General features: G+C 37.7%; 1 protein-coding gene across 9 annotated transcripts in view; it reads left to right on the forward strand.

Moving 5' to 3' along the window:
- PPHLN1 (periphilin 1) overlaps positions 1-26,708 on the forward strand; it is a 167,428-nt gene that overhangs the window by 96,239 nt on the left and 44,481 nt on the right. For 7 of the 9 annotated variants that reach the window (XM_066368983.1, XM_066368989.1, XM_066368986.1 and 4 more), the window contains 2 exons: positions 17,007-17,063; positions 19,879-19,958. In XM_066368983.1, coding sequence (XP_066225080.1) covers positions 17,007-17,063; positions 19,879-19,958 — 137 coding nt within the window. The remainder of the gene's footprint in view (positions 1-17,006; positions 17,064-19,878; positions 19,959-26,708) is intronic. The other 2 variants (XM_066368985.1, XM_066368990.1) reach the window with 1 other exon arrangement.

Here is a 26,708-nt window from a genome sequence, read left to right on the forward strand (position 1 = left end):
TAAAGGAACATATGAGAAAGCAATCAATGAACAACTAAGGAGCTGCAATGAAGAATTGATACTTTTCATCTCTCTCCTTTCTTTTCTGTCACTATCTGTCTCTCTCGTTAAAAAAAAATAATCTGGGAAAACCCTCTTTACAAATTACTTTGGTTGATTCCTTAACTAGTTGTGTCAAACTATTAAAATGTTTTTCTGTACTTCTTTCATGTTAATGGTTTTTATAATAGTTATATAAGATTATCTTGCAGCCTGACCAGGCGGTGGTGCAGTGGATAGAGCGTTGGACTGGGATGCAGAGGACCCAGGTTCGAGACCCAGAGGTCGCCAACTTGATTGTGGGCTCATCTGGTTTGAGCAAAAGCCCACCAGCTTGAACCCAAGGTCGCTGGCTCGAGCAAGGGGTTACTTGGTCTGGTGAAGGCCCACGGTCAAGGCACATATGAGAAAGCAATCAATGAACAACTAAGGTGTCACAATGAAAAACTAATGATTGATGCTTCTCATCTCTCTCCATTCCTGTCTGTCTGTCCCTGTCTAACTCACTCTCTCTCTGTAAAAAAAAAAAGATCATCTTGCAAAAAGTTAATTTTTTATTTTAGGTAGGAAGTGGGGAAAGTATTTATTATTGTACATGTTTGGGATACAAGTTTTTTTTTTTAATCTAAATTTCACCACTATTGATAACACCTTGCTTTTCTTCAGGAAAAAGACTAAGAAACTGATTTCCTACAACTATCAGTCTCTTCAACTGGGTTAATTAGAAATATTATGTTGATTTAGTTTTCTAATGTAAATAAAAATTTTACCATAGATTGTAAATGTTTCTATAAATACCAAGTAAAAATAATTTTGCTAAATTTGCCATTTTGCTGATTCTTTAACTTTTACTTTTTTTGCTTTTTGTTCATACTTTTCAGAGCAATTTTACTTATTTTAATTATCACTAGTTGGCCATGGTAACCATTTTTTCAATTAAAATTTTTTTTAATTACAACTGACATTCAATATTATATTAGTTTTAGGTGTACAGCATAGTGGTTAGATATTTATATAACTTGTGAAGTGGACCAACCCCTATAATTCTAGTACCTACCTGGCATATGGTAACGATTTAAGGACTAATTCTTCATAATTCTGTGCATTTAATATATCTCTTATGTGCTTAATTATAAGCCACAGGATCATTTTTACTCCTTTTTCATCTCAACTAGTTATTTCCCATTTTGTGATTACATGTGTGTACATGAACACACACGTACACACATGCATTTAATTATATTTCTTTTTCTTAGCTTTTTGAGTTAATACTATGGAACTTCATTCTGCTTTAGACTAATTATTCTTCTCTATGAAACTGTTGTTTTTATACTGTGCTTCATCTATAAGAATTTTCTGCTGATTACTTAATTGTACTAATCTGGTCAAAACTGTGACTACAATATTATTTTTCATAACTTGTTGTAGTCCACATTTACCTGCTACCACAGTATGTCCTAGTTAACCTCATTTTATTTCCTCTTATGATATTGTTCTGGTTGTTTTGTTACATATACATTGTATGTTTTTATTTGATGTTCATTTTTATTCTAATTAATTTAACCAAATATCTCCCCATTTGTCAGCTCTCTTGGATGTTTATTTTCCCTTTTTATTCTTTTTCCAGTGAATCACATTGTTTTCCTATCTTTAACTTTTATTTATCTTTTGTTTAAGGTTATATCATTAATAGTGACACCAAAGATAACCAAGTTTAGTCACCCATATCCATTTTTTGTTAAAGTACATCCTGTGATGTTTATGATATCACAGACTAGTCTCTTCATCTTTGTATAGCTCACTTTTATAAAACAATAAAAATCTTTTCCTGTAACACAGTGGTCCCCAACCTTTTTTGGGCCACGGACCGGTTTAATGTCAGAAAATATTTTCACAGACCGGCCTTTAGGGTGGGACGGATAAATGTATCATGTGACCGAGACAAGCGTCAAGAGTGAGTCTTAGATGGATGTAACGGAGGGAATCTGGTCATTTTTATTATTTATTTATTTATTTATTTATTTTGTATTTTTCTGAAACGGGGAGAGACAGACAGACTCCCGCATGTGCCCGACCGGGATCCACCTGGCACGCCCACCAGGGGGGCGATGCTCTGCCCCTCTGGGGCGTTGCTCTATTGCAACCAGAGCCACTCCAGCGCCTGGGGCAGAAGCCAAGGAGCCATCCCCAGCGCCCGGGCCATCTTTGCTCCAATGGAGCCTCGCTGCGGGAGGGGAAGAGAGAGACAGAGAGGAAGGAGAGGGGGAGGGGTGGAGAAGCAGATGGGCGCTTCTCCTGTGTGCCCTGGCCGGGAATGGAACCCGGGACTTCTGCACGCCAGGCGGATGCTCTACCACTGAGCCAACCGGCCAGGGCCTCATTTTTAAAAAATAAAACATCGTTCAGACTTAAATATAAATAAAATGAAAATAATGTAAGTTATTTATTCTTTCTCTGTGGACTGGTACCAAATGGCCCACGGACTGGTACTGGTTCGTGGCCTGGGAGTTGGGGATCACCGCTGTAACATTTACATAATGCTAATTATTTAGTTTAAACCCATAATGATTTTTTTCTTTTTATGTTTAACCATTTATGAATTTAAGAGTCCAATCATAATCTTCTTGATTTTTTTTTTCAGGTTTAAATATATTTAGTTCTTTCAGCTGTTCCTTTTATTTGGCATAGTTTTTCAGACCTTTTGCTGTGCTAAATTTTTTCATATTCATTTCAAGTTGGAAAGCCAGAGAGAATTTTTTTTTCCTCCCCCTAACTACATTGCATTACTGACCCTTATTGAGACGGTACAATTGAAACCTAATTTTCACTTTTTTTTTTTTTTTTGACAGAGATAGAGAGAGAGAGAGAGAGAGAGAGAGAGAGCTTGAGATAGAGGGGGATAGATAGGGACAGACAGACATGAAGGGAGAGAGATGAGAAGCATCAATATTTATTTGCAGCACCTTAGTTGTTCATTGATTGCTTTCTCATATGTACCTTGACCATGGGGCTACAGCAGAGTGAGTGACCCCTTGCTTGACCCAGTGACCTTGGGCTCAAGCTGGTGAGCTTTGCTCAAACCAGATGAGCCCATGCTCAAGCTGGTGACCTTGGGGTCTCGAACCTGGGTCCTCTGCGTCCCAGTCCTATGCTCGATTCATTGCACCACCGCCCAGTCAGGCCATATTTTCACTCTTAAACAGAATGTTCATCAGCTGTATTTTTTCAGGTGCAGTCGTTTGTGTGTAGTGCGTAGTAAATGCATTAAAAAAATCTAGTATGTTAAATTTCATCTAATTAACTTTGGCTTATGATTCTCTTTCATAGAGGTTTAAAAATCTCATTTAGTGGTTGTATATATTAGCAGCAGATAAAAACAGCTTTGTTTTATCTACAAATGAAGTGTGCTTTATGTGTTTTGTATTAATCATTAATAATTTTGTTGAGTAGCATAAAAACCAATATAGAAACCTCTAAGAAAACTTTTCTCTGTAAACCTCAACCATTTATCTGCATTATTTGCTGTTATTTAACCACTTGTGATCCCCAATCTTGTCTTTCTTTACACTTGCAGATGTCATGGAAGACATGGTCAGGTAACTTGCTTGAAATTCAAGTTACAAAGCATTTCCTTTCTCCAAACAAGGATGTAAAGATAGTCTTGCTTGCAGTTTTTTTTTCCCCACATTAGGAGTTTGTGGCTCCTGGGATGTTTATGTCAGTGATTATAAACTGCCTCATTGTTAATTTATTCTAAATATTTGCTAAAGATTATAATGTCAACTTTACCAGTGATGCACATATGAATTAGATTGTGATACATTTTGGTTAAATTTTTAAAATATTACTACCATAGGAGATTTGGAAGTTGATTGTTTTTGTTGATTTGTGTCTGTTTTTTTATTTTATTTTATTTATTTATTTTTAATGGGGTGACATCAGTAAATCAAGATACATATATTCAAAGATAACATGTCCAGGTTATCTTGTTGTTCAATTATGTTGCATACCCATCACCCAAAGTCAGATTGTCCTCTGTCACCCTCTATCTAGTTCTCTTTGTGCCCCTCCCCCTCCCCCTTCCCTCTCCCTCTCCCCCCTCCCCCTGTAAACACCACACTCTTATCAATGTCTCTTGGTCTCACTTTTATGTCCCATCTACGTATGGAATAACGCAGTTCCTGGTTTTTTCTGATTTACTTATTTCACTCCGTATAATGTTGTCAAGATCCCACCATTTTGCTATAAATGATCCGATGTCATCATTTCTTATGGCTGAGTAGTATTCCATAGTGTATATGTGTCACATCTTCTTTATCCGGTCATCTATTGACGGGCTTTTTGGTTGTTTCCATGTCCTGGCCACTGTGAACAATGCTGCAATGAACATGGGGCTGCATGTGTCTTTACGAGTCAATGTTTCTGAGTTTTTGGGGTATATACCCAGTAGAGGGATTGCTGGGTCATAAGGTAGTTCTATTTTCAGTTTTTTGAGGAACCACCATACTTTCTTCCATAATGGTTGTACTACTTTACATTCCCACCAACAGTGAATGAGGGTTCCTTTTTCTCCACAACCTCTCCAACATTTGCTATTACCTGTCTTGTTAATAATAGCTAATCTAACAGGTGTGAGGTGGTATCTCATTGCAGTTTTGATTTGCATTTCTCTAATAACTAAAGAAGATGAGCATCTTTTCTTATATCTGTTGGCCATTTGTATTTCTTCCTGTGAGAAGTGTCTGTTCATATCCTCTTCCCATTTTTTTATTGGATTGTTTGTTTGTTGTTGAGTTTTATGAGTTCTTTGTATATTTTGGATATTAGGCCCTTATCTGAGCAGGTGTTTAAAAATATCATTTCCCAATTAGTTGGCTCTCTGTTTATCTTGTTATCAGTTTCTCTTGCTGAGCAAAAACTTCTTAGTCTGATGTAGTCCCATTCATTAATTTTTGCTTTCACTTCTCTTGCCTGTGGAGTCAAATTCATAAAATGCTCTTTAAAGCCCAGGTCCATGAGTTTAGTACCTATGTCTTCTTCTGTGTACTTTATTGTTTCAGGTCTTATGTTTAGATCTTTGATCCATTTTGAGTTAATTTTAGTACAGGGGGACAAACTGTAGTCCAGTTTCATTCTTTTGCATGTGGCTTTCCAGTTTTCCCAGCACCATTTGTTGAAGAGGCTTTCTTTTCTCCATTGTGTGTTGTTGGCCCCTTTGTCAAAAATTATTTGACTATATATATGTGGTTTTATTTCTGGGCTTTCTATTCTGTTCCATTGGTCTGAGTGTCTATTTTTCTGCCAATACCATGCTGTTTTGATTGTCGTGGCCCTATAATAGAGTTTGAAGTCAGGAATTATAATGCCCCCAGCTTCATTCCTTTTCTTTAGGATTGCTTTGGCTATTCGGGGCTTTTTATAGTTCCATATAAATCTAATTATTTTTTGCTCCATTTCTTTATAAAATGTCATTGGAATTTTGATGGGAATTGCATTAAATTTGTATATTGCTTTGGGTAATATGGCCATCTTGATTATATTTATTCTACCTAACCAAGAACAAGGAATATTCTTCCATCTCATAATATCTTTTTCGATTTCCCTTAACAATGGTTTATAGTTTTCATTGTATAAGTCCTTTACATTCTTTGTTATGTTTATTCCTAGGTATTTTATTTTTTTTGTTGCAATCGTGAAGGGGATTATTCTTTTGAGTTCATTCTCAAATGTTTCATTGTTGGCATATAGAAAGGCTATTGACTTCTGTATGTTAATTTTGTATCCTGCGACCTTACTGTATTGGCTTATTGTTTTTAGTAGTCTTTTTGTGGATTCTTTGGGGTTTTCGATGTATAGTATCATATCATCTGCAAAAAGTGATACCTTTACTTCTTCTTTTCCGATATGGATGCCTTTTATTTCTTTGTCTTGTCTGATTGCTGTGGCAAGAACCTCTAGTACCACATTAAATAAGAGTGGAGAGAGTGGACAACCCTGTCTTGTTCCTGATTTAAGGGGGAAAGCCTTCAGTTTTGTGCCATTTAGTATGATGTTAGCTGGTGGTTTATCATATATGGCCTTTATCATGTTGAGATATTTTCCTTCTATACCCATTTTGTTGAGAGTCTTAAACATAAATTGTGTTGTATTTTATCAAAAGCCTTTTCTGCATCTATTGATAATATCATGTGGTTCTTGTTCTTTGTTTTGTTGATATGGTGTATTATGTTAACCGTTTTACGTATGTTGAACCATCCTTGAGATTCTGGGATGAATCCCACTTGATCATGATGTATTATTTTTTTAATATGTTGTTGTATTCGATTTGCTAGTATTTTGTTTAGTATTTTAGCATCTGTATTCATTAGAGATATTGGTCTGTAGTTTTCTCTTTTTGTGCCATCCTTGCCTGGTTTTGGTATAAGGGTTATGTTTGCCTCATAAAATGTGTTTGGAAGTATTGCTTCTTCTTCAATTTTTTGGAATACTTTCTGTAGAATAGGAACCAAGTCTTCTTTGAAGGTTTGATAAAATTCGCTGGTATAGCCGTCTGGGCCTGGACTTTTATTTTGGGGGCGGTTTTTAATGGTTTTTTCTATTTCTTCTCTACTAATAGGTCCTTTTAGGCTTTCTGCTTCTTCTTGACTCAGTCTAGGAAGGTTGTATTGTTCTAGGAATTTATTCATTTCTTCTAGGTTGTTGAATTTAGTGGCATAAAGTTTTTCATAGTATTCTACAATAATTCTTTGTATATCTACGATGTCCGTGGTGATTTCTCCTCTTTCATTTTGGATTTTGTTTATATGAGTTCTTTCTCTTTTTTCCTTGGTAAGTCTTGCCAAGGGTTTGTCAATTTTGTTGATCTTTTCAAAGAACCAGCTCCTTGTTCTATTAATTTTTTCTATAGTTTTTCTGTTCTCTATTTCATTTATTTCTGCTCTGATTTTTATTATCTCCTTTCTTCGGCTGGTTTTGGGTTGTCTTTGTTCTTCATTTTCTAGTTGCTTAAGGTGTGAAGTTAAGTGGTTCACTTGGGCTCTCTCTTGTTTGTTCATATATGCCTGAAGTGCTTTGAACTTCCCTCTTATCACTGCTTTTGCTGCATCCCATAGATTCTGATATGTCGTATTGTCATTTTCATTAGTCTGTATATATCTTTTGATCTCTGCACTTATTTCTTCCTTGACCCATTCATTCTTTAAAAGTATGTTGTTTAGTTTCCACATTTTTGTGGGATTTTTTCCCTCTTTTTTGCAGTTGAATTCTAGTTTCAAGGCTTTATGATCAGAAAATATGCTTGGAACAACTTCGATTTTTTCTGAATTTGCTGATGTTGTTTTTGTGGCCCAACATATGGTCAGTTCTTGAGAATGATCCATGTACACTGGAGAAAAATGTATACTCAATCACTTTGGGATGAAATGTCCTGTAGATGTCTATCATATCCAGGTGCTCTAGTGTTTTGTTTAAGGCCGCTATATCTTTGTTGATTCTCTGTTTGGATGACCGATCTAGAGCCGTCAGCGGTGTATTGAGGTCTCCAAGTATGATTATATTTTTGTCAGTTTTTGTTTTAAGGTCAATAAGTAGCTGTCTTATATATTTTGGTGCTCCTTGGTTTGGTGCATATATATTAAGAATTGTTATGTCTTCTTGATTCAGTGTCCCCTTAGCCATTATAAAATGGCCATTTTTGTCTCTGAGTACTTTTGCTGTCTTGTAGTCAGCATCATCAGATATGTGTATTGCTACGCCTGCTTTTTTTTGGATGTTATTTGCTTGGAGTATTGTTTTCCAGCCTTTCACTTTGAATTTGTTTTTATCCTTGTTACTTAGATGAGTTTCTTGTAGGCAGCATACAGTTGGATTTTCTTTTTTGATCCATTCAGCTACTCTGTGCCTTTTTATTGGTGAGTTTAATCCGTTTACATTTAGTGTAATTATTGACACTTGTGAGTTCCTTATTGCCATTTTATAGATTGCTTTCTGTTAGTTTTGTGCCTTGTTTGATTCTTCTCTTTCATTTTTCTATCTTTTGTTTTTATTTGGTTGTGTTCCATACATCTTTCCTCTGTTGCTATCTTTTTTAAATCATGTGCTTCTGTGGTGGTTTTTTCAATGGTGGTTACCATTAAGTAATGATAAGGGTTCCTACCCTGTTCATTGTAGTGCACTATTTTGTGAGTACTTTTGCACTCCATCACCCTTTGCTACTGTTAATCTCCATCCTCTTCCCCCCCTTTCTTTTTGTTGTCACAGTTTAAAGTTGGTTTTGTTATGTTCTTCTTGGAACTTTTACTTGTGGCTTTTATTTTATTTTATTTTTTTATTCTTTGTATCTGATTGGAGAACCCCCTTTAGTATTTCCTGGAGAGGGGGTTTTCTGGTGATAAATTCTCTCATCTTTTCTGTATCTGTGAATGTTTTTATTTCTCCTTCATATTTGAAGGATAGCTTTGATGGGTATAGTATTCGTGGCTGAAAGTTCCTCTCTTTCAAGACTTTAAATATTGGGGTCCACTCTCTTCTAGCTTGTAGAGTTTCTGTTGAGAAATTTGATGATAATCTAATGGGCCTTCCTTTATATGTTGTATTCTTCTTTTCCTTGGCTGCCTTGAGAATTTTTTCTTTGCAGTTGGTTTGTGACAATTTTATTATGATGTGCCTTGGAGTAGGTTTGTTGGGGTTAAGAAAACTTGGAGTTCTGTTTGCTTCTAGAATTTGAGGTTTTAGTTCTTTCCACAAGCTTGGGAAGTTCTCATCTATTATTTATTTGAGTATGTTCTCCATTCCATTTTCTCTCTCTTCTCCCTCTGATATACCTATTATTCTTATGTTATTCTTTTTGATGGAGTCAGATAATTCCTGTAGGGCTATCTCATTTTTTTTAATTTTTGAATCTCTTTCTTCTTCTCTTTGTTGTGCCTCAAGTTGCTTGTCTTCTATTTTGCTAATCCTCTGTTCTCTCTGGCCTGTTCTATTAGCCAAGCTTGTTGCCTCGTTTTTCAGCTCGTGAATTGAGTTTTTCATCTATGTTTGATTTGTTTTTATAGTTTCAGTTTCCTTGGAGATATACTCTTTGTGTTCATCGAGTTGTTTTCTGATCTCCCTAAATTGCCTTTCTGTGTTTTCTTGTATATCTCTGAGTATTTTTAGGATTTCTATTTTAAATTCTCTGTTGTTTAACTCCAAGGTTTCCAATATCTTAAATTTTTTCTCCATAGATTTTTCCTCATCTCTCTGTGTTACCTCTTTCTTTTGTGTCCATGATATTCGATTTTCTCTTCTTTAATGGCATCTGAGGGTGGTTTTCTTGATAGTATTAATGAGATTTTATAAGGAATAAAAAGTTAAAAAAATAAAAATAAAAATATAAAATTGTGGTTTTTTTAAAAAAAATTAATCATTAAATAAAGAGAAATAAAATAAGATAAAAATTTGACGAAAAAAGGGAATTATTCCTTCCCCTCCTTTTTTCCTCTCCTCTCCTCTCCCCTTTTTCTTGAGAAAATCTTGTGATGAACTGTGAATTATATTGTACTAAATAGAACAAACAATACCTGTAGTGGAGGGCCTGAATTGGGGAGAAGTAATAAAGGGGTAAAGGAAAAAAAAATAAATAAAAAGAAAAAAAAATAAACGAAAAAAAAATATATATATAAAAAAGGGGGGCAGTATAGACCCACAAAAAGCAAATAAGGAAAAAATTTGGGTCAAGAATAAAATGATTTGCTTTTAGGTGTTGGCTGACTCAGAGTTAAGATGAGAGGAATAAGAGGGAAACAGGAAAAAGGGGTGGAAAATTAAAAAATTACTATTGTATTTAGTGGAACAAGAACTAGATAAAATGGAGAGCCAGGGATGGGAGCACTGCTAATGTGTTAAAAAGGTGAAGTAAAAACCCTCCAAAAATGCCACAAACTTAAGTTTGAGTCCCAGATAAGATAATTTGTTTGTTATCGAGGTTTGAATGAGAGAAGACGTAAAGGAGAAAGGAAGAGACTAATATACAGGGAGAAAAGAGAGAGAGAGAGAGAGAGAGAGAGAGAAAAGATGGAACCACTAAAAGAAGAAAAAAGAAAAAGGAGGAGAGAGAGAGAGAGAGTTAGGGGTTTTGGATTGCAACCCTCAGAGAGAGAAAGGAGGAGGAAAGAAAAGATAATGGGAGATGTAACACTTATGGGTAGTGTAGTTCAAAGAGAGGCGAGAGTAAGACTGAGAATTAAATGACCAAATTGGAATAGAAAAAAAAACAACAAAAAATCAAGAATGAAGAAAAGAGACACAGACGAACACAGCCTGGTTTGGCTGTTTGTACCGCGGCCTGGATCTATTCACTCCCTATGCCCGCCTTAGTTTCTATATTCTCAGTTCTCAGTGAAAGCCGTTCTGTTTGGATTAGAGAGGAAGGTGGAGCATTTCTTACTCCCTATTTCCCCCAGGGTTTGACCATATATCTAGCCAATCTTTCGCTCGACCCTACCTTCGGGTGTGTTGTGAAGCATCTGAAGACTCCAAGGATAGGTTTTTCTGTTTCTGGTTGAAGAACTTGTTGAGTTTATGGGGAGATTTTCGGTGTCGCTTCCTACCGTGCCATCACTCTGACGTCATCTGTGTCTGTTTTTCAATAGTTCTGACTTTGGGCCCACCTCGTTTATTTGATATCAACAAACATTAAGAATAGAAGAGATTTTAAAAGACGACTGTTATTTATCAATGTTTAATTCATTTTGGAAGCACATCTTCTGGCCCTGACCAGTTGGTTCAGTGGATAGCGCATCAGCCTGGCTTATGGACATCCCACGTTTGATTCTCCCTCCCTGTCCCCTTTCTTTTCCTCTTCCCCTCCCATAGCTAGTGGCTCAATTGGTTTGAGTGTTGACTCAGAGTGCTGAGGATAACTTGGTTGGTCTAAGTGCATCAACCTCAGGTACTAAAACTAGCTCGGTTGATTTGAGCATTGGCCCCAGATAGGGTTGTGGGTGGATCCCAGTTGGGGCTCATGTGGGAGTCTGTCTCATTATCACCCCTCTGTTTCCTTAAAAAAAAAAAAAGGAGAAAAATACATCTTCTAAGATAACTGAAAATGTACAAGAATTAAAAATACTATTTTGAGAAGAGACTATTTGGAAGATAGACTCAATAATTGAAATTCAGTGTAATTGGAAAAAATACATGTCTAAATATCTGTTGGCTCTGAATAAATTTGGAATTTTCACATTAGTTTTTGGATTATAGCTGAAATTTCAATAAAATTTAGAAGCTGAATTCTGCCATTATTAAGAAGGTTTTTCTGTGCAGGTTTAGATGGTAATGGGAACATGAAAATAAGGTTGTAAGAAGGTTAAACCCGTTCTCTCAGCAGCTAAATATAAATAGTGTTTCTTGGTTTGAAAGTCATGTATATATGAACAGTATTCATACAATCTTTTAATAAAAGTATATTTCAAATAAATGGTTTGCCAAGCAAGTAAGATTCAATCTTTGCCCTCTGAGTTTATTATATAGTAATGGAGACAAACAAGTCATTACACAGGAATAGACATTTAAAAAATATCTGAAGGGTGTGTAGAAGTTGGTGGAAGGATGCAAGTAGTGAGGGGTTAGGAGCTGTTTCCAGTGGAGTACCTGAGGTGATGTGTCATGTGGAATACCTGAAATGTAATTTAGTATTTTCTTGGAAGATCTTGGATTGTTAACTGATCCAAACTGTTAATATGCTATGAAATTAGAGACAGTGAATTCTGTTTTTGTTTCTTAACTGAGAAGCGGGAAGGCAGAGAGATAGACATCCTGACAGGGATCCACCCAGCAAGCTCCCTACCAGGCGATGCTCTACCCATCTGGGGCTGTTGCTTCGTTACTCAGCAACCCAGCTATTTTAATGCTTGAGGTGAGGCCACAGAGCCATCCTCAGTGCCCAGGGCCAACTTGATCGAATCATTGAAGCCATGGCTGTGGGAAGGGAAAAGAAAGAAGAGAGAGAGAGGGGAGAGAGAGAGAGAGAGAGAGAGAGAAGGGGGAGGGGGAGGGATGGAGAAGCAGATGATCACTTCTCCTATGTACCTGACCAGAAGTTGAACCTGGGTCATCCACATGCGGGTTCGATGCTCTACCACTGAGCAAACCAGCCATATTCTTCATCTTAGAGACTCTGTTGCTTACAAGAGAGCTTTGGCTGTGAGTTTCCTGGTGGAATCCTAGGAGTACAGATACAGCTTTTCTAGCATCTGAATAATCATGGTTCTAAAATAGTCAGTTAATGACATTTTCCTATAGGAAGACATTATAGTATGGTTCTAAAACAGTAATAGGTTAATGATATTTGCCTATATGAAGGCATTTATAATATCTCTGTTTTAGGGCTTAGTATATTCTGTCAGTAGCACACATTCATAATATGTACAAATGATGCAGTGTTGTATTGATAGTTTAAAAAGTGAACCTATGTAATTTTAGCTGATGTGTTTTTTTTTAAATATTATTTATTCATTTTTAGAGAGGAGAGAGAGAAGGAGAGAGAGAGACAGAGAGAGAGAAGGGGGGAGGAGCTGGAAGCATCAACTCCCATATGTGCCTTGACCAGGCAAGCCCAGGGTTTCGAACCGGCCCCTAAGCATTTCCAGGTCGACGCTTTATCCACTGCGCCACCACAGGTCAGGCTTAGCTGATGTTTTAAAGAAGAGTTCTATGAAGAAGTGCACTCCCAAAGTATTTATGGTTAATATGCCTTTACCTCAATTACTTCAATTGTTGCATTGCTAACCTCCTAAAGATGATTATTTTGGGGAAACAGAAGTGGTGCAAAGCTTTCTGTCCCCCCTGTCTGGTTGTTGTTTTACTGTCCATTTATTTGTTTGTTTGTTTGTTTATTTTGCTGTCTTTACCACAAGAGCATTTTCTTGTGTCTCCTCCATTTTCTTTTCGTACCTTTTTTTAATAAATCAGCAGATCTCTAGAAAAGTACGTTCTTCCTAACCAAGAGCCCCACATTTGTATATCACCATCCATAATCTAGATAAATAATTTCCTTACCATCTGTGTAAGCACCTCATCTTCCTTTGCTCATCTCTTAATTTCTCTTTCAAAACTGCAAGGGAAAGATGAATTACCTGTCTTAGACTTTTTTTATTTATTGAAAAGATTTTCATTCAGAAGTATCTGTTTTGTTTCTATATGTCAGGCACTGTACCAAGAATTTAATAATTTGCCAGCCATAGCCCATAATTTTATCATCTCTAATAATGATTTTTTTTTCTAGCAGTGTTTTTTGATCTTACATGGGTTATCAATAACAACGCTTGATTAGGATTGGATGAGTCTGGTTAGATTTATCATTGCTTTCATTAGACAACACATCAGAAAGAAAGCATATTTCTGAAAGATTGTATCAGCTTTACAACTATTATTTAAAGAGTCATCAAATATTATTTATATCAGCTATTATTTCAGAGAGTCCCCAAGTATTGTTGAATTCTTGTTGCAACAGGAATCTGCTTCTCCAGCTTTGATTTCATCTGCATGGGAAGAACTTTATACCTGGTCTGTGGAACCAGGATTGAAATTTTTCATTTTCTTTCTTACCATTTATTCTTTCACACACCAGTGTATGGACTTGGATATGTTGATTTCCTTACTGCCACATTCAGAATTTTTTTACTGGTTTCTTTTTCTTCATCCTAATTTGGACCTTATTTTTTCCAGCAAGTCACAGCAAAGGCAGAATGTGTTAAAAACCTTTTTATCCTGCTCTGAGGCAGGGAGTTAGTGCTGCTTACTATGATCATGTGTGAGATAAGTGTGAGGTAATAGCAAAGGAGTAGCATCTCGTCAGTTAGAAATATAGAAGACTGAAAGACAGAAGTGGATTTGAGAAACAGAGCAGATTTGAGAAACAAAGGTATTCATAGTGTTGGAGCTACAAAGAATAGTAGAGCAGAAAGGATTGCGGTTAGAGGGAACACTCACTGTAAGGAACAATAACCAACAAAGAAGCAAAAGAAAGGTGTAGTTAGGAAGTACAAACATAGAAGTAAAAAGACATGAACACCAAATTGCAAAATATTAAGAAACCCTTGTTTAGAAATCATTAATGTGTTGTGGTAGAGGACAGAAGAAAAACCCTTGGTTTTAATATAAGTGTATCATTGGAAACTCTGGGATGAAGAGTTTAAACACAATGGGGTTGTTTTATTATCTTTGTGTTAAAAAACACTCTAAAATTCAGTGGATTGAAACCACTTACTTTTTCTTTTTTTAATGATTCTGCAATTTGAACAAGGTTCAGCTGGGTGGTTTTACTGGTCTGTTAGGATTTATTAAGTAGCCCAAGCTGGTTTAGGGCAGTGTGGTTACGGATCTGTAGTTAAATGAGGTAATTCCTACAGTGTCTCTGAAATTTGGAATTGAAATCAATAAGCATAGCACCAGTTGTATATTAGTAAACTGACTGTTTGGAGGGGAAAAACACCTGATTTGTGACATTTGCCGACATCCATGGGGTAAATGCACTGCTCACAAAAATTAGGGGATCAAGGAACATGTAGATACTCCAGTACTTTCAGCCTTTTGTGTAGTACATTTTCACCAATGAAATAAAAGTTGGTTTTGCATCTCATTTGCATAATCAAACAACTTTCTTTGACTTGTCATTTTGCTGATGTTCTTGTTTAATAAAAAAAAAATCAAATGCTTCCTTTTTTTATCGCTTCATATTCATTTTGAAATATCCCTTGATTTTTGTGAGCAGTATACTACGATTATGGCTGATGTCAGGCTACCAGTGTGGACTCATTAAATTTACAGTTTGGAAATGATGTGGAGAATCCACTCTTAAGCAGTTAACATGAGCCAACTAAGCAGTTAACATGAGCCAACTGCAGACTCCAGACACTCCTGTAAAACATCACTGTCCTAATCTCTTGATCTACAAAGAATTTGAGGCAGGTTAACAAAATAAGCACTTAATAAAATAGGATTAAGTAAATGGGTGAAAGCTTTTATATAAAAGGGAAATGAGGACATGAAAATAAAGTAAGAATAAAGGTAGTAGCATATGAAATAAATGCCTTTGAAAAGCCTCTTAGTAGTTGCTGTAGGTGAACTAAGGATTTGCCTAAAACACAGAGGAAATGAGCCATAACAATATTCATAGTAACATAACCTTGAATAAAAACATATCAGCTGTTCAGGAGGAATAGAAATTTCTTGATGACAGATCAATGAACAGTAAGAAGGGTACTGCATCTTCAACAACATTCTTGCAAAAGTAAGAGGGCAATATTTGTGTGATTTTTCTTGAAACATTTTTTTAATGTTAAGGTGTTGACAGTGCCAAAATGATTCAGAAAAAAAAAATGTGTTATTTTCTTGGGAAAAAAAGGTAAATTTGGCAATTTGAGATTTATAATAGAACTAGTTTGTATATTACTGCAAAGATACCTAGGGCCTTTGCTGGTATATTTCGGCTGTTTAGAAAGCTGATCCAGTCTGCATCAAGAGTTTGTAAGAAGCTAATAAAATATTTACAAGATTCTAAACATGGGATAATTAGGGGTTCAACCAAGACAGTAGCATTGAATATGTTTCTAAGGAAAATTCATATATGGGCCCTGGCCGGTTGGCTCAGTGGTACAGCGTTGGCCCAGCGTGTGGAAGTCCCGGGTTTGATTGCTGGCCAGGGCACATAGGAGAAGCAACCATCTGCTCCTCCACCTTTCCCCGTTTCCTTTCTCCCTATATCTCTCTTCCTTCCCACAACCAAGGCTCCATTGGATCTGTAGTTAAATGTGGTAATTCCTGAGGATGGCTCCATGGCATCCAACTCAGGCGCTAGAATGGCCCTGGTTGCAACAGAACAACGCCTCAGATGGGCAGAGCATCGCCCCCTAGCGGGTATGCTGGGTGGATCCTGGTTGGGCGCATGCGGGAGTTTGTCTTTCTGCCTCCTGGCTTCTCACTTCAGAAAAATAAAAAAATTAAAAAGAAAACTTATATATGAAAATGTTTGTATAAAAAGAATCAGCACAGCTTATTAATAGGCTGCTTTTGAGAGCATGTCAAATAACTACTGTATGTAACCATTGTAAGCCCAGGGAACTGATATGGTATATACTATGAAAACATTCCCAGTGTTTGGTTTTTAGTGGTAATTTATCTTTCAGTCTTTTTTTTTTATCTCTATTTATTGATTTGAGAGAGAGAGAGAGAAACATGGATTTGTTGTCCCACTTTATTTATGCACTCATTAGTTGCCTCTTGTATGTGACCTGACTAGGGATTAAACCCGGCAATGTTGGTGTATTGGGACAATGCTCTGACTACCTGAGCTACCTGCCCAGGGCTCATCATCTTTCATTCTTTTTTTTTTTTTTTAAATTTTTTTTAGATTTTTTTTAATTCATTTTTTTAGAGGAGACAGAGACAGAGAGAGACAAGGGGGGAAGGAGCAGGAAGCATCAACTCCCACTTGTGCCTTGACCAGGCAAGCCTGGGGTTTCAAACTGGCGACCTCAGTGTTCCAGGTCGACGCTTTTACCCACTGCACCACTGCAGGTCAGGCCATCTTTCATTCTTGATGTTTTGGTGCCATTCTTTAACCAATCCTTTGAATGTTGACTTTATGGAGGAGGTTATTAAAATGATGAGTAAGACATGATCCCTTCTTCGACTTTTGGTGTCTTATTTTATGATCCTTTTCTCATGTCTTTCTGCCCATGCTATCCTTGGTTAGCTTCATCTTCATACTTCATATTTTGGACCCAATCCACATCTGATCTTAAATAGATTTTCTCCTGTTCTGTGGTGGTTGCTCAGGCAGCCCAACTTGAAGGCAGGTTAGGAAAGACGTTGAGGGTCACCAGCAAGTGTATAGAAGTTCCTGTTCCCACTTCTGGGTTCTTCTCTTATCCCTCCTGGGCACAGAAGTGCTTGCTGGTGGTAATTCCTCCCTGCCCACCTTTCTCTAGAGCCCGCGCGTGCTGATGCCTCCTACAAACGGCAGCATGAAGGAAAGCCAGAAAGAGGTGAGTTTTGAGCTAGTTTTGATTTGGGATTGTAAGAGGGTGGGGGCTTGAACTGATTGAGGTTCTAGAAATGGGAAAAGTGTGCAACTGCTCCAGGAATCTACTGTCAGAACTAGAGTTGAACAGCACTAGACTCAGATAATGGGATTTTGGGGGATACGTGGTTTGGTTGTCTGTGGCAGTCATTCCTGGTCAGCAGTAATTACCTTATGGGAGGTTGAGGTCTGTTGGCTAGACAAGTCATTGGCAGATCTGACAACAGTAGGTTCCAGGGATTTGTTTTTACCTTCGCTGCCGTTTCTGCTGCCATCTGTATCATCCTTTTTTTTTCATCCTCTGCTTCTTGCCTGTACATCCCTTTCATGCTCTATATATGAGTACATGTGGATACATGCTAAAGCACCTGCCCTACCTCAGTGTTCCTTTGCTTCTGTATACTGACAGTTGAAATCCGCTTAAAATTAGTGCTTCTGCAGCTAAAATCTGAGACTATGGTTGGGCACCATATTTCGCATAGCTGTAGTATAGAAAGGTTTTTTCTGTGTCTAGCTGCTATTTGCCAGAATTGGGCCTGCAATTATGCCTTTAGCGTGCTGTGCTGATTACAGTTTAGCTCTTTATCTTCTTTGAGAGAATTGCTTATCTAATTTGAGAGAATTGCTTATCTAAATAGGATGGGGAGGTCATTGTATTCTAAGAGTTTAAAAAAATGATCTTTTACCAAATTTTTGAGTGCCTACTTTTTTACTTAAAGAACTTGAGCTAGGTAGGTCCAGAGTACTCAGAAGTGAGCCATGAGAGTTGTTCCTCTAGGTGCTTTTGGTGTAGTGGGATAGACCAACACTCTCACAGTATGATGTGGAATTTACCATGTGCAATGGAAATACAGCAGGACCTGACCAGGCGGTGGCGCATTGGATAGAGTATCGGCCTGGGATGCTGAGGACCCTGGTTCAAAACCCCAAGGTTGCCAGCTTGAGCGTGGGCTCATCTGGCTAGAGCACAGACTCACTAGCTTGAGTGTGGGATCATAGACATGACCCCATAGTTGCTGGCTTGAGCCCAAGGTCAGTGGCTTGAAACTCAAGGTCACTAGTTTGAGTCCAAGGTTGCTGGCTTGAGCAAGGGCTCACTTGCTATGCTGGAACCTCAAGGCACTTATGAGAACGCAATCAATAAACAACTAAGGCACCGCAATGAAGAATTGATGCTTCACAGCTCTCTCCCTTCTTGTCTGTCTCTCTCACTCTGTCACTAAAAAAAAAGAAATACAGTAGGGAGTGACCAAATAACCCATAGTCTGAATTATTTGGGGATGTAGTATTGGTTGGTATCATTTTACTTTTGGCTTTTAAGGTCTACAAGAGCTTTTAAACTTGATTAGTGTGAAAGCTTCTAATGATACCACAAGTTAAATGATTCTAGGGTTATGTCTTTTTTAAGGCTGTTGGAGCTTCCGAGTTGGAATACTGTGCCTAGAGCAGGAACTGACATTTGAGTCTGGATAATTCTTTGTTGTGGAAGGCTGTCCTGTGCATTTGTAAGATGTTTAGCAGCATCCCTAGCCTCTATTTATTATGTATCTGAGGCACTCTCTCACTTGTGAAATAAAAAATATCTTCACACATTGCCAAATGTCCCTAGAGAGGTGGGGGAAGGTCTTAAGAAAGCCTTTTTGGTCTGCAGAACATTGAAAAGAGATGTTATGCACTACTGACCTAAGGTCCTCAGAAGCCTGTGTGCTTCCAGGTCCTTACCTAGGTATCTTCACCACAGCAGGAAGAGCCTAAGAGGCTTTTCTGATCGAGGCCGGCTTTGCTCAGTTGCAAAATTGTTTTGTCTCTGCCTTTGCTTTTGATTGCTTTCTGGCCTCAATTCACTGTCTAGACTTGACCAGCTTCTGTGTCACTGCAAACTTGATGCCACTTTTTTTTCTTTATAATTTTGTCAGTCTTCCTAGCAATTAAGAGCAAGAGATATACATTATATTTGACACATGCAGAAAACTCAATGAATTTTTTTCTGTCAAGAACAACTCACTGTTATTTTTAAGATTATATTCAACTAAACTTAATTTTTGTTGTTATTGAACTGGCTAGAGTAATATTATTTAAATCTGTTTTCTGACTAAGGTTTCTATGAAAACAGTGGTATACATAGAGCACTGACATGAATGTCTACAGTAGCTAAATATAAAGATTAATAATTTTATCTCATACATATTTACTTTTAACCATTTAACTTATATTTGAGTACTCATTTGTATGTACCAGACACTGGATTTGTGCTCTAAATTATAGTTTTCTAGTTTTTATTTTTATTTTATAAACTGTTTGAACATTTTAGGAATATCTGCTAACTTTCCTACATGCCTCTCTCTTTGAGCTGCTGCTTAATAAGCTAGATCTCTTTGGTGGTATCTATATAATAACTACCCTGGGTTTTTATTGTAATGTATTAAAAGTTAGATTTTAAGAACTTGGAGGAGAAAGCATTTATGATTTTAAAAGGGTTTATTTTTGTCTTTCTTGAGGTCTTCTCAGTGGTTCTGTGTTTGCAAACTGGCATTAATGTGGCCCTAGGGGTATATGTGCCATATATGATGTCCACTGGTTCTCGGTTATTTGAAATGTCTGATGGTGCCCAGCTTCTGAGAGAGAGAAGTGGATTTAGATATTAACTGGTTTAATGTAGTAAAGTAATTGAAGCTTTCAGTAATAAAATAAATTTATACTCCCTTATTTATCCAATTATAAAGTCACTCTAATTGAAAACAAGTGAACTAGAAAATTACATTTTATATTTTCTTATATAGGTAAAGAGAGACCTGTTCAGTCTTTGAAAACATCAAGAGACACTTCACCGTCAAGTTCTTCAACAGTTCCTTCATCAAAGGTTTGTTATATTTATAAAAGGAATTAGAAAGTAAATGATATAAAATGTCTAATACAGTTGCTTTTATTCTTTATTGTCATACCTAATGGGGGTAATTTGCTGCTTTAAAAACTTGAATCTTAAGTAACCACAATTTGAAAGTAGCTTCTAGAGTGAATGTGCAATTTTATCATAGAATTTTCCACAGATTTTGCTAAAATCACTACTTACTGCTACCCTTGCTCATCTTGACCATAACCAGGTGCCAGTGCGGCATGTTTGATAGACATCGTGATCAAGTGAGATTTATTCCATGGGTGCAAGGATGGTTCAGTATCCACAAATCAATCAGTGTGATATACCACATGAACAAAATGAGGGATAAAAATTACATGAACATATCAATAGATGCAGAAAAACCTTTTGACAGACTTCAACATTCATTCATGATAACAATTCTGAAAAATACTGAGTATAGAAGAAGTAAAATTGTTTTTATTTGCAGATGACATGATACTATATATTGAAAACTCTAGAGAATCTACCAAAAAAATGGTTAGAACTAATACACAAATTCAGTTAAGTTACAGAGCACAAAATTAATATTGGAAAGTAAGTTTCATTTCTATACCCCTCCCCCCAAAATAACTATGAGAAAGAGAATTTAAAATGTTTCTATTTATAATATCACCAAAAAGAGTAAAACATCTTTAGGCTCAAGCCAGCGACCATGAGGTCATGTCTATGATCCCACGCTCAAGGAAGTGACCCCATGCTCACACTAGTGAGCCCGCATTCAAACTGGTGACCTTGGCGTAAATTTAGAACCTGCGTCCTCTGTGTTCCAGTCTGACGCTCTATCCACTGCACCACTACCTGGTCAGGCTTGAAGCTCAAGGTCTCTGGCTTGAGCCCAAAGTCGCTGGCTTGAGCAAGGGGTCACTTGCTCTGCTGTAGCCCTCCAGTCAAGGCACATATGAGAAAGCAATCAGTGAACAACTAAGGTGCTTCAAGGAAGAATTGATGATGCTTCTCATCTCTCTCCCTTCCTGCCTGTCTGTCCCTACCTGTCCCTCTCACTGACTCTCACTCTGTCTCTGTCAGAAAAAAAAGAATAAAATACCAAGCAAGTAAAAGATCTGTATTCTGAAAAGTATAAGACATGGATGAAAGAAATTGAAGAGGCCATATTTTATAATCATGTATTAGAAGATTTTTTTTTTTAAAGAGAGACAAGAAGGGCAGGGGGAGGAGAGAGATGAGAAGTATCAACTCATAGTCGCTTTACTTCAGCTGTTTATTGATTGCTTCCAGTACATGCCTTGACCTGGGGGATAATACATAGCCAGTGACCTCTTGCTCAAGCCAGCAACCTTGGGCTTAAACCAGTGACCTTGGGATCATGTGGGTGATCTCAAGCTCAAGCCAGTGACCCTGCACTCAAGCTAGTATGTCTATTCTCAAGCCAGTGACCCCACATTCTAGCCAGCAATCTTACGGTTTCAAACTGGGACTCTCAGCATCCTGGGTCGACACTTTATCCACTGTGCTACCACCAGTGAGGTGGAAGAATTAATATCTTTAAAATGTTTATACTAGCTAAAGAATCTACAGATTCAGTGCAATTCCTGTCAAAATTGCAGTGTCATTTTTTACCAAAAAACAATTCTAACATTTATATAGAACTAAAAAAGACCCCAAATAGCCAAAGTAATCTTGAGGAAAAAAATAACAAGGCTGGAGACATCACAGTTAACTGATTTTAAACTATATTACGAAGCTGTGGTAATCAAAACAATATAGCATTGCCTGGCCAGGTGGTGGCGCAGTGACTAGAGCGTTGGCCTGGGATACTGAGGACCCAGGTTTGAAACCCCAAGGTCACCTGCTTGAGCGTGGGGTTGCCGACTTGAGCGTGGGATCATAGACATGACCCTGTAGTCATTGGCTTAAGCCCCAAGTTCGCTGGCTTGAATTCAAGGTCGCTGGCTTGAGCAAGGGCTCAGTGGCTCAGCTGGAGCCCCCGGTCAAGGCACATATGAGAAAACAATCAATGAAGAATTACGTGCTGCAACTATGAGTTGATGTTTCTCATCTCCTTTCCTGTCTGTCTCCTCTCTCTCTCACTCTCACTAAAAAAACAACAGGGAAAGCAGTATATCATCGCCATAAAAACAGACACACAGATTAATGGAACAAATTAGAGACTTCAGAAACAAACTCGTGCATATACGGTTAATTAATTTACAGCAAAGGAGTCAAGAACATACAATGGGGAGGGAACTGGGTCTTCAGTAATCTGGTAGGAAAACTGGTTAGCCACAAAAGAATAAAACTGAGCATGGGCCTGAAGCCTTGTAAGTCATAGAAGAAAATCTAGGGGGCCTGACTGGTGGTGGCACGGTAGATAGAGCATCAGTCTGGGATGATGAGATCCCAGGTTCAAAAACCCAAGATCGTCAGCTCAAACATAGGCTTGCCAGCTTAAGCATGGGCCCGACAGCTTGAGCGCAGGGTAGCGGGCTTGGTTCTAGCTGCAATGCCCCCCACCCAAGCATGTATGAGAAGCAATCAGTGAACAACTAAAGTGACACAACTCTGAGTTGATGCTTCTCATCTCTCCCTTCCTTTCTGTCTCTACAACACCCCTCACCTGGCTAAAAAGAATTTTCTTCTAAAAAGATAAGAAAACCTAGGGGGTAAGCTCCTTGACGTTGGTCTTAGCATTGATTTGTTTGAATTTGATAATGTAAGTAAAGACCAAAAAAATTAAAGAATGGGATTAAAATACATTTTAAAAATTCTGCACCTCAAAGGCAACCATCACCAAAATGAAAAGGCAGATTACAAAATGGGAGAAAATATTTGCAAAGCATATATCTGATAAGGGATTAATATCCAAAATATATAAAGAACTTATATACTTCAATAGGAAAAGCCCAAAATATAGTATTTAAAAATGGTCACAGAAACTAAATAGACATTTTTTCCAAAGAAGATACACAAATGAACAAGTACATGAAATGGTTCTCAGCATCACTAATCACTAGGGAAATGCAAATCAAAATCACAATGAGATCACCTCATACCTGATAGTATGGCTGTCATCAAAAAGATAAGAGGTAAGTGTTGGGGAGGGTATGGAGAAAAGAGAACCTTTGTGTATTGTTGGTAGGAATGTAAATTGGTATAGTCATTATGGAAAACAGTATGGAGGGTCCTCAAAAAGTTAAAAAATAGAGCTTCCCATATGACCCAACAATCCCACTTCTGGGTATATACCCAAATGAAATGAAAACAGGATCTTGAAGGGATAACTGCATTCCTATGTTCATTGCAGCTTTATTTATAATAGGTAAGACATGGGAACAACTTTAGTGTCCCTCAGTGGATGAATAGATAAACAAGTGTGGTACACACACACACACACACACACACACACACACACACACTGGGATATTTTATAACATGATGGACCTTGGACCTTGAGGACATTATGCTACGTGAAATAGAGAAAGACAATACTGTGTGATCTCACTTATATGTGGAATCTAAAAATGCAGAATTCATGGAAACAGATTAGAAAGATGGTTTCCAGGGCTTCGGGGGGCCATAGGGGAAAAGAAGAGATGTTGGTCAGAAAGTACAGACTTCTAGCTGTAAGATGAGTAAGTTCTGGGGATCTAATGTACAGTATAGTGATTATAGTTAATAATAAACCATTATACACTTGAAAGTTGCTAAGAGATCTTAAATGTTCTCTGCACAAAAAAGAAATGGTAATTATGGGAGGTGATGCAGGTGTTTTTAACACTGTGGTTATAATTATGTTGCAATTTAAAAAAATAGGTCTAGCCCTGGCTGGTTTGCTCAGTGGTAGAATGTCGGCCTGGCTTGCAGGAGTCCCGGGTTCGATTCCCAGCCAGGGCACACAGGAGAAGTGCCCATCTGCTTCTCCACCCCTCCCCCTCTCCTTCCTCTCTCTCTCATCCCCTCCCACAGCCAAAGCTCCATTGGAGCAAAGTTGGCCCGGGCGCTGAGGATGGCTCTGTAGCCTCTGCCTCAGGCGCTAGAATGGCTCTGGTTGCAACAGAGCGACGTCCCAGATGGGCAGAGCATTGCCCACTGGTGGGCGTGCCGGGTGTATCCCAGTCGCGCGCATGCGGGAGTCTGTCTGACTGCCTCTCCGTTTCCAACTTCAGAAAAATACAAAAAAAAAAGAAAAAAGAAAAGAAAGCAGTGTCTTTGTGACAACTTGTGTCTTTCGAGCTTTTCCAGAAGTCTGAGGATTCTAGAATGCTGGGGTTTTTCTTTTTTTGTTGTTTTTAGCTAGAGAGTGAAAGAGAGACATAGGGACAGACAGACAAAGAGAGAGATGAGAAGCATCAACCTGTGGTTCTGGCATTTTAGTTGTTCATTGATTGCTTTCTCATATGTATATTGACTGAGCCAGTGACCCCTTGCTTAAGCCAGTGACCATGGGATAATGTCTATGATCCCATGCTCAAGCTGATGAGCCCACACTCAAGCTAATGAGTCCACACTCAAACCAGCAACCCTGGGGTTTCGAACCTTTGTTCTCAGCATCCCTGGCTGATGCACTATCCACTGTGCCACCTCCTGGTCAGGCTAGAATGCTGGGTTTTGAATAGGAAAGATTGATTGAATTTTCTTTTTCAGTCTTACCGTGTCAAGAGTGATTTACCCACCTAAAAGACTGGCTTATTTTTCTTGTGAGGTGTAAATGAAAGAATGTGTAAATAGTACTAGCTCATCTAAGTCATTGTGAATATTTAAATTATGATATATGAAATATTCATTTCTCCTGAATTTTAATTCCATGTAAATATAAGTTACAACATAAAATTTTGTGGCACATTAAGATATATTTAGTGGGAAAGAGTAGTAATGGATTTCAGATATTTTTTGTCTGGCAGTTTATGTAGATGTTTACAATTTTTGTCTTAATGTGGAATTGGAATTTCAGAATTTTAGATGTAGAATCATTTTATGTGTTCAGAAGGTGCAGTCTCCCTGTCTTCTTTTGCCCAGTGTTACATCATTGCTGTGAAAGCTTTATTACCTAGATTTCCTGATTCGGTGGAAGACTTTTTCTTTTAAACATTATGACTGCCCTCATGCAGGAGATCAAGGGCCTTTTTTCAGAATGTATTTTCTGCTTTAAAAATTGGTTTCAAATTAGTTTTTCATATGTATAGATTTAATGACAGATGAATAGAGTTGAGTTAGAAGATTTTGCTTTTTATTGCTAGAGAAAACATACAATGTTTTGTTTTTGCTCTATAACTGCCTCTTCAGAACAGATACCCCAAAAAAGTGAGGTATAATTTTTTTCTTTGATAAATTTGTGTGTGTGTGTGTTTATTTTCTAACTTTATGTATGGTAGGCATATTTAGGCTTTTTCAGTAGCTGTGGAACTACTCCACATAGATGCATTGTTACTCTCTTCCAGTAAACATTATGGATGGCAAGCCAGTAAGTAGTTGGGTGAATTGAATAAGCTACAGAAGGAGGTCAAGGGCCTTTTTATTCTAGAAAACCTAGTTTTAAGTTCCAGCTAAGCATTTACTAGTTATCTATGGGAAAACACTGTTATTTTTTACATTGAGTTTCTTGGTTTATAAGTTGGATAATAAAGTCCACCCTAGCCACCTGCATGGGCTACCATTTAATTAAAATACTTTTTTTGGTTTGCATTATAAAAGCACTTTATAAGCGCTAGTGTACCATAATGTAGGGATTAGTGACCCTGTGTTTCAGAGGAAATATATTTGGAATCAATGATGTGACTTTAGAAGAAGAGGTGGGGACAAATTAGGGGTGAAGGGCCTAACTGTTGAATATGTATAATAATGAAATCAGAGAGTTACCATAAGAGCCTAAGGAAAGAATTTTTCTAATGTTTGCCTTACAGTTTTTATGTCTTACTCTATAGCATAGATTTGTAAAAAGTATTAGGAGGATCATATATGATCCAGAAAAAAACATTTTCTTTATTTTTATATTGATTCCATGAACTGATTGATCTTCAAATATATTTTATGAGTTTTTTTTTTTTTTTTGTATTTTTCCAAAGTTAGAAGCGGGGAGGCAGTCAGATAGACTCCTACATGCGCCCAACTGGGTTCCACCCAGCATGCCCACTAGGGGGTGATGCTCTGCCCATCTGGAGTGTTGTTCCTTTGTGGCCGGAGCCATTCTAGCGCCTGAAGTGGAGGCCATGGAGCTGTCCTCAGCGCCCGGGCCAACTTTGCTTGAATGGAGCCTTCACTTTGGGAGGGGAAGAGAGAGACAGAGAGGAAGGAGAGGGGGAAGGAGGGGTGGAGAAGCAGATAGGCGCTTCTCCTGTGTGCCCTGACTGGGAATCAAACCCAGGACTTCCACACACCTGGCGGATGCTCTACCACTGAGCCAACCAGCCAGGGCCATATTTTAGTTTTTATAACAGATTTTATAGCAATGAATATGGAAAAGAAAGAAAAAAGAGAGTACCAAGCATTCTGCTAGAGGCTTTCAGGTCTGTTACTCTCTTGACTTTCACAAGTACTTTATAAAATGGTGAATGTTGTTAATTCAAAAATATTTTTTGAGTGATAGTTAACATACAGTATTATATTGGTTTCAGGTACACATCATAGAGATTCAATATTTATGTAACTTTTAAAGTGATCATTCTGGCCCTGGCCGGTTGGCTCAGCAGTAGAGCATCAGCCTGGCATGTGGAAGTCCTGGGTTCGATTCCTGGCCAG

Source organism: Saccopteryx leptura, chromosome 2 (genome assembly GCF_036850995.1).
Source record: "Saccopteryx leptura isolate mSacLep1 chromosome 2, mSacLep1_pri_phased_curated, whole genome shotgun sequence".
Taxonomy (NCBI): Eukaryota; Metazoa; Chordata; class Mammalia; order Chiroptera; family Emballonuridae; genus Saccopteryx; species Saccopteryx leptura.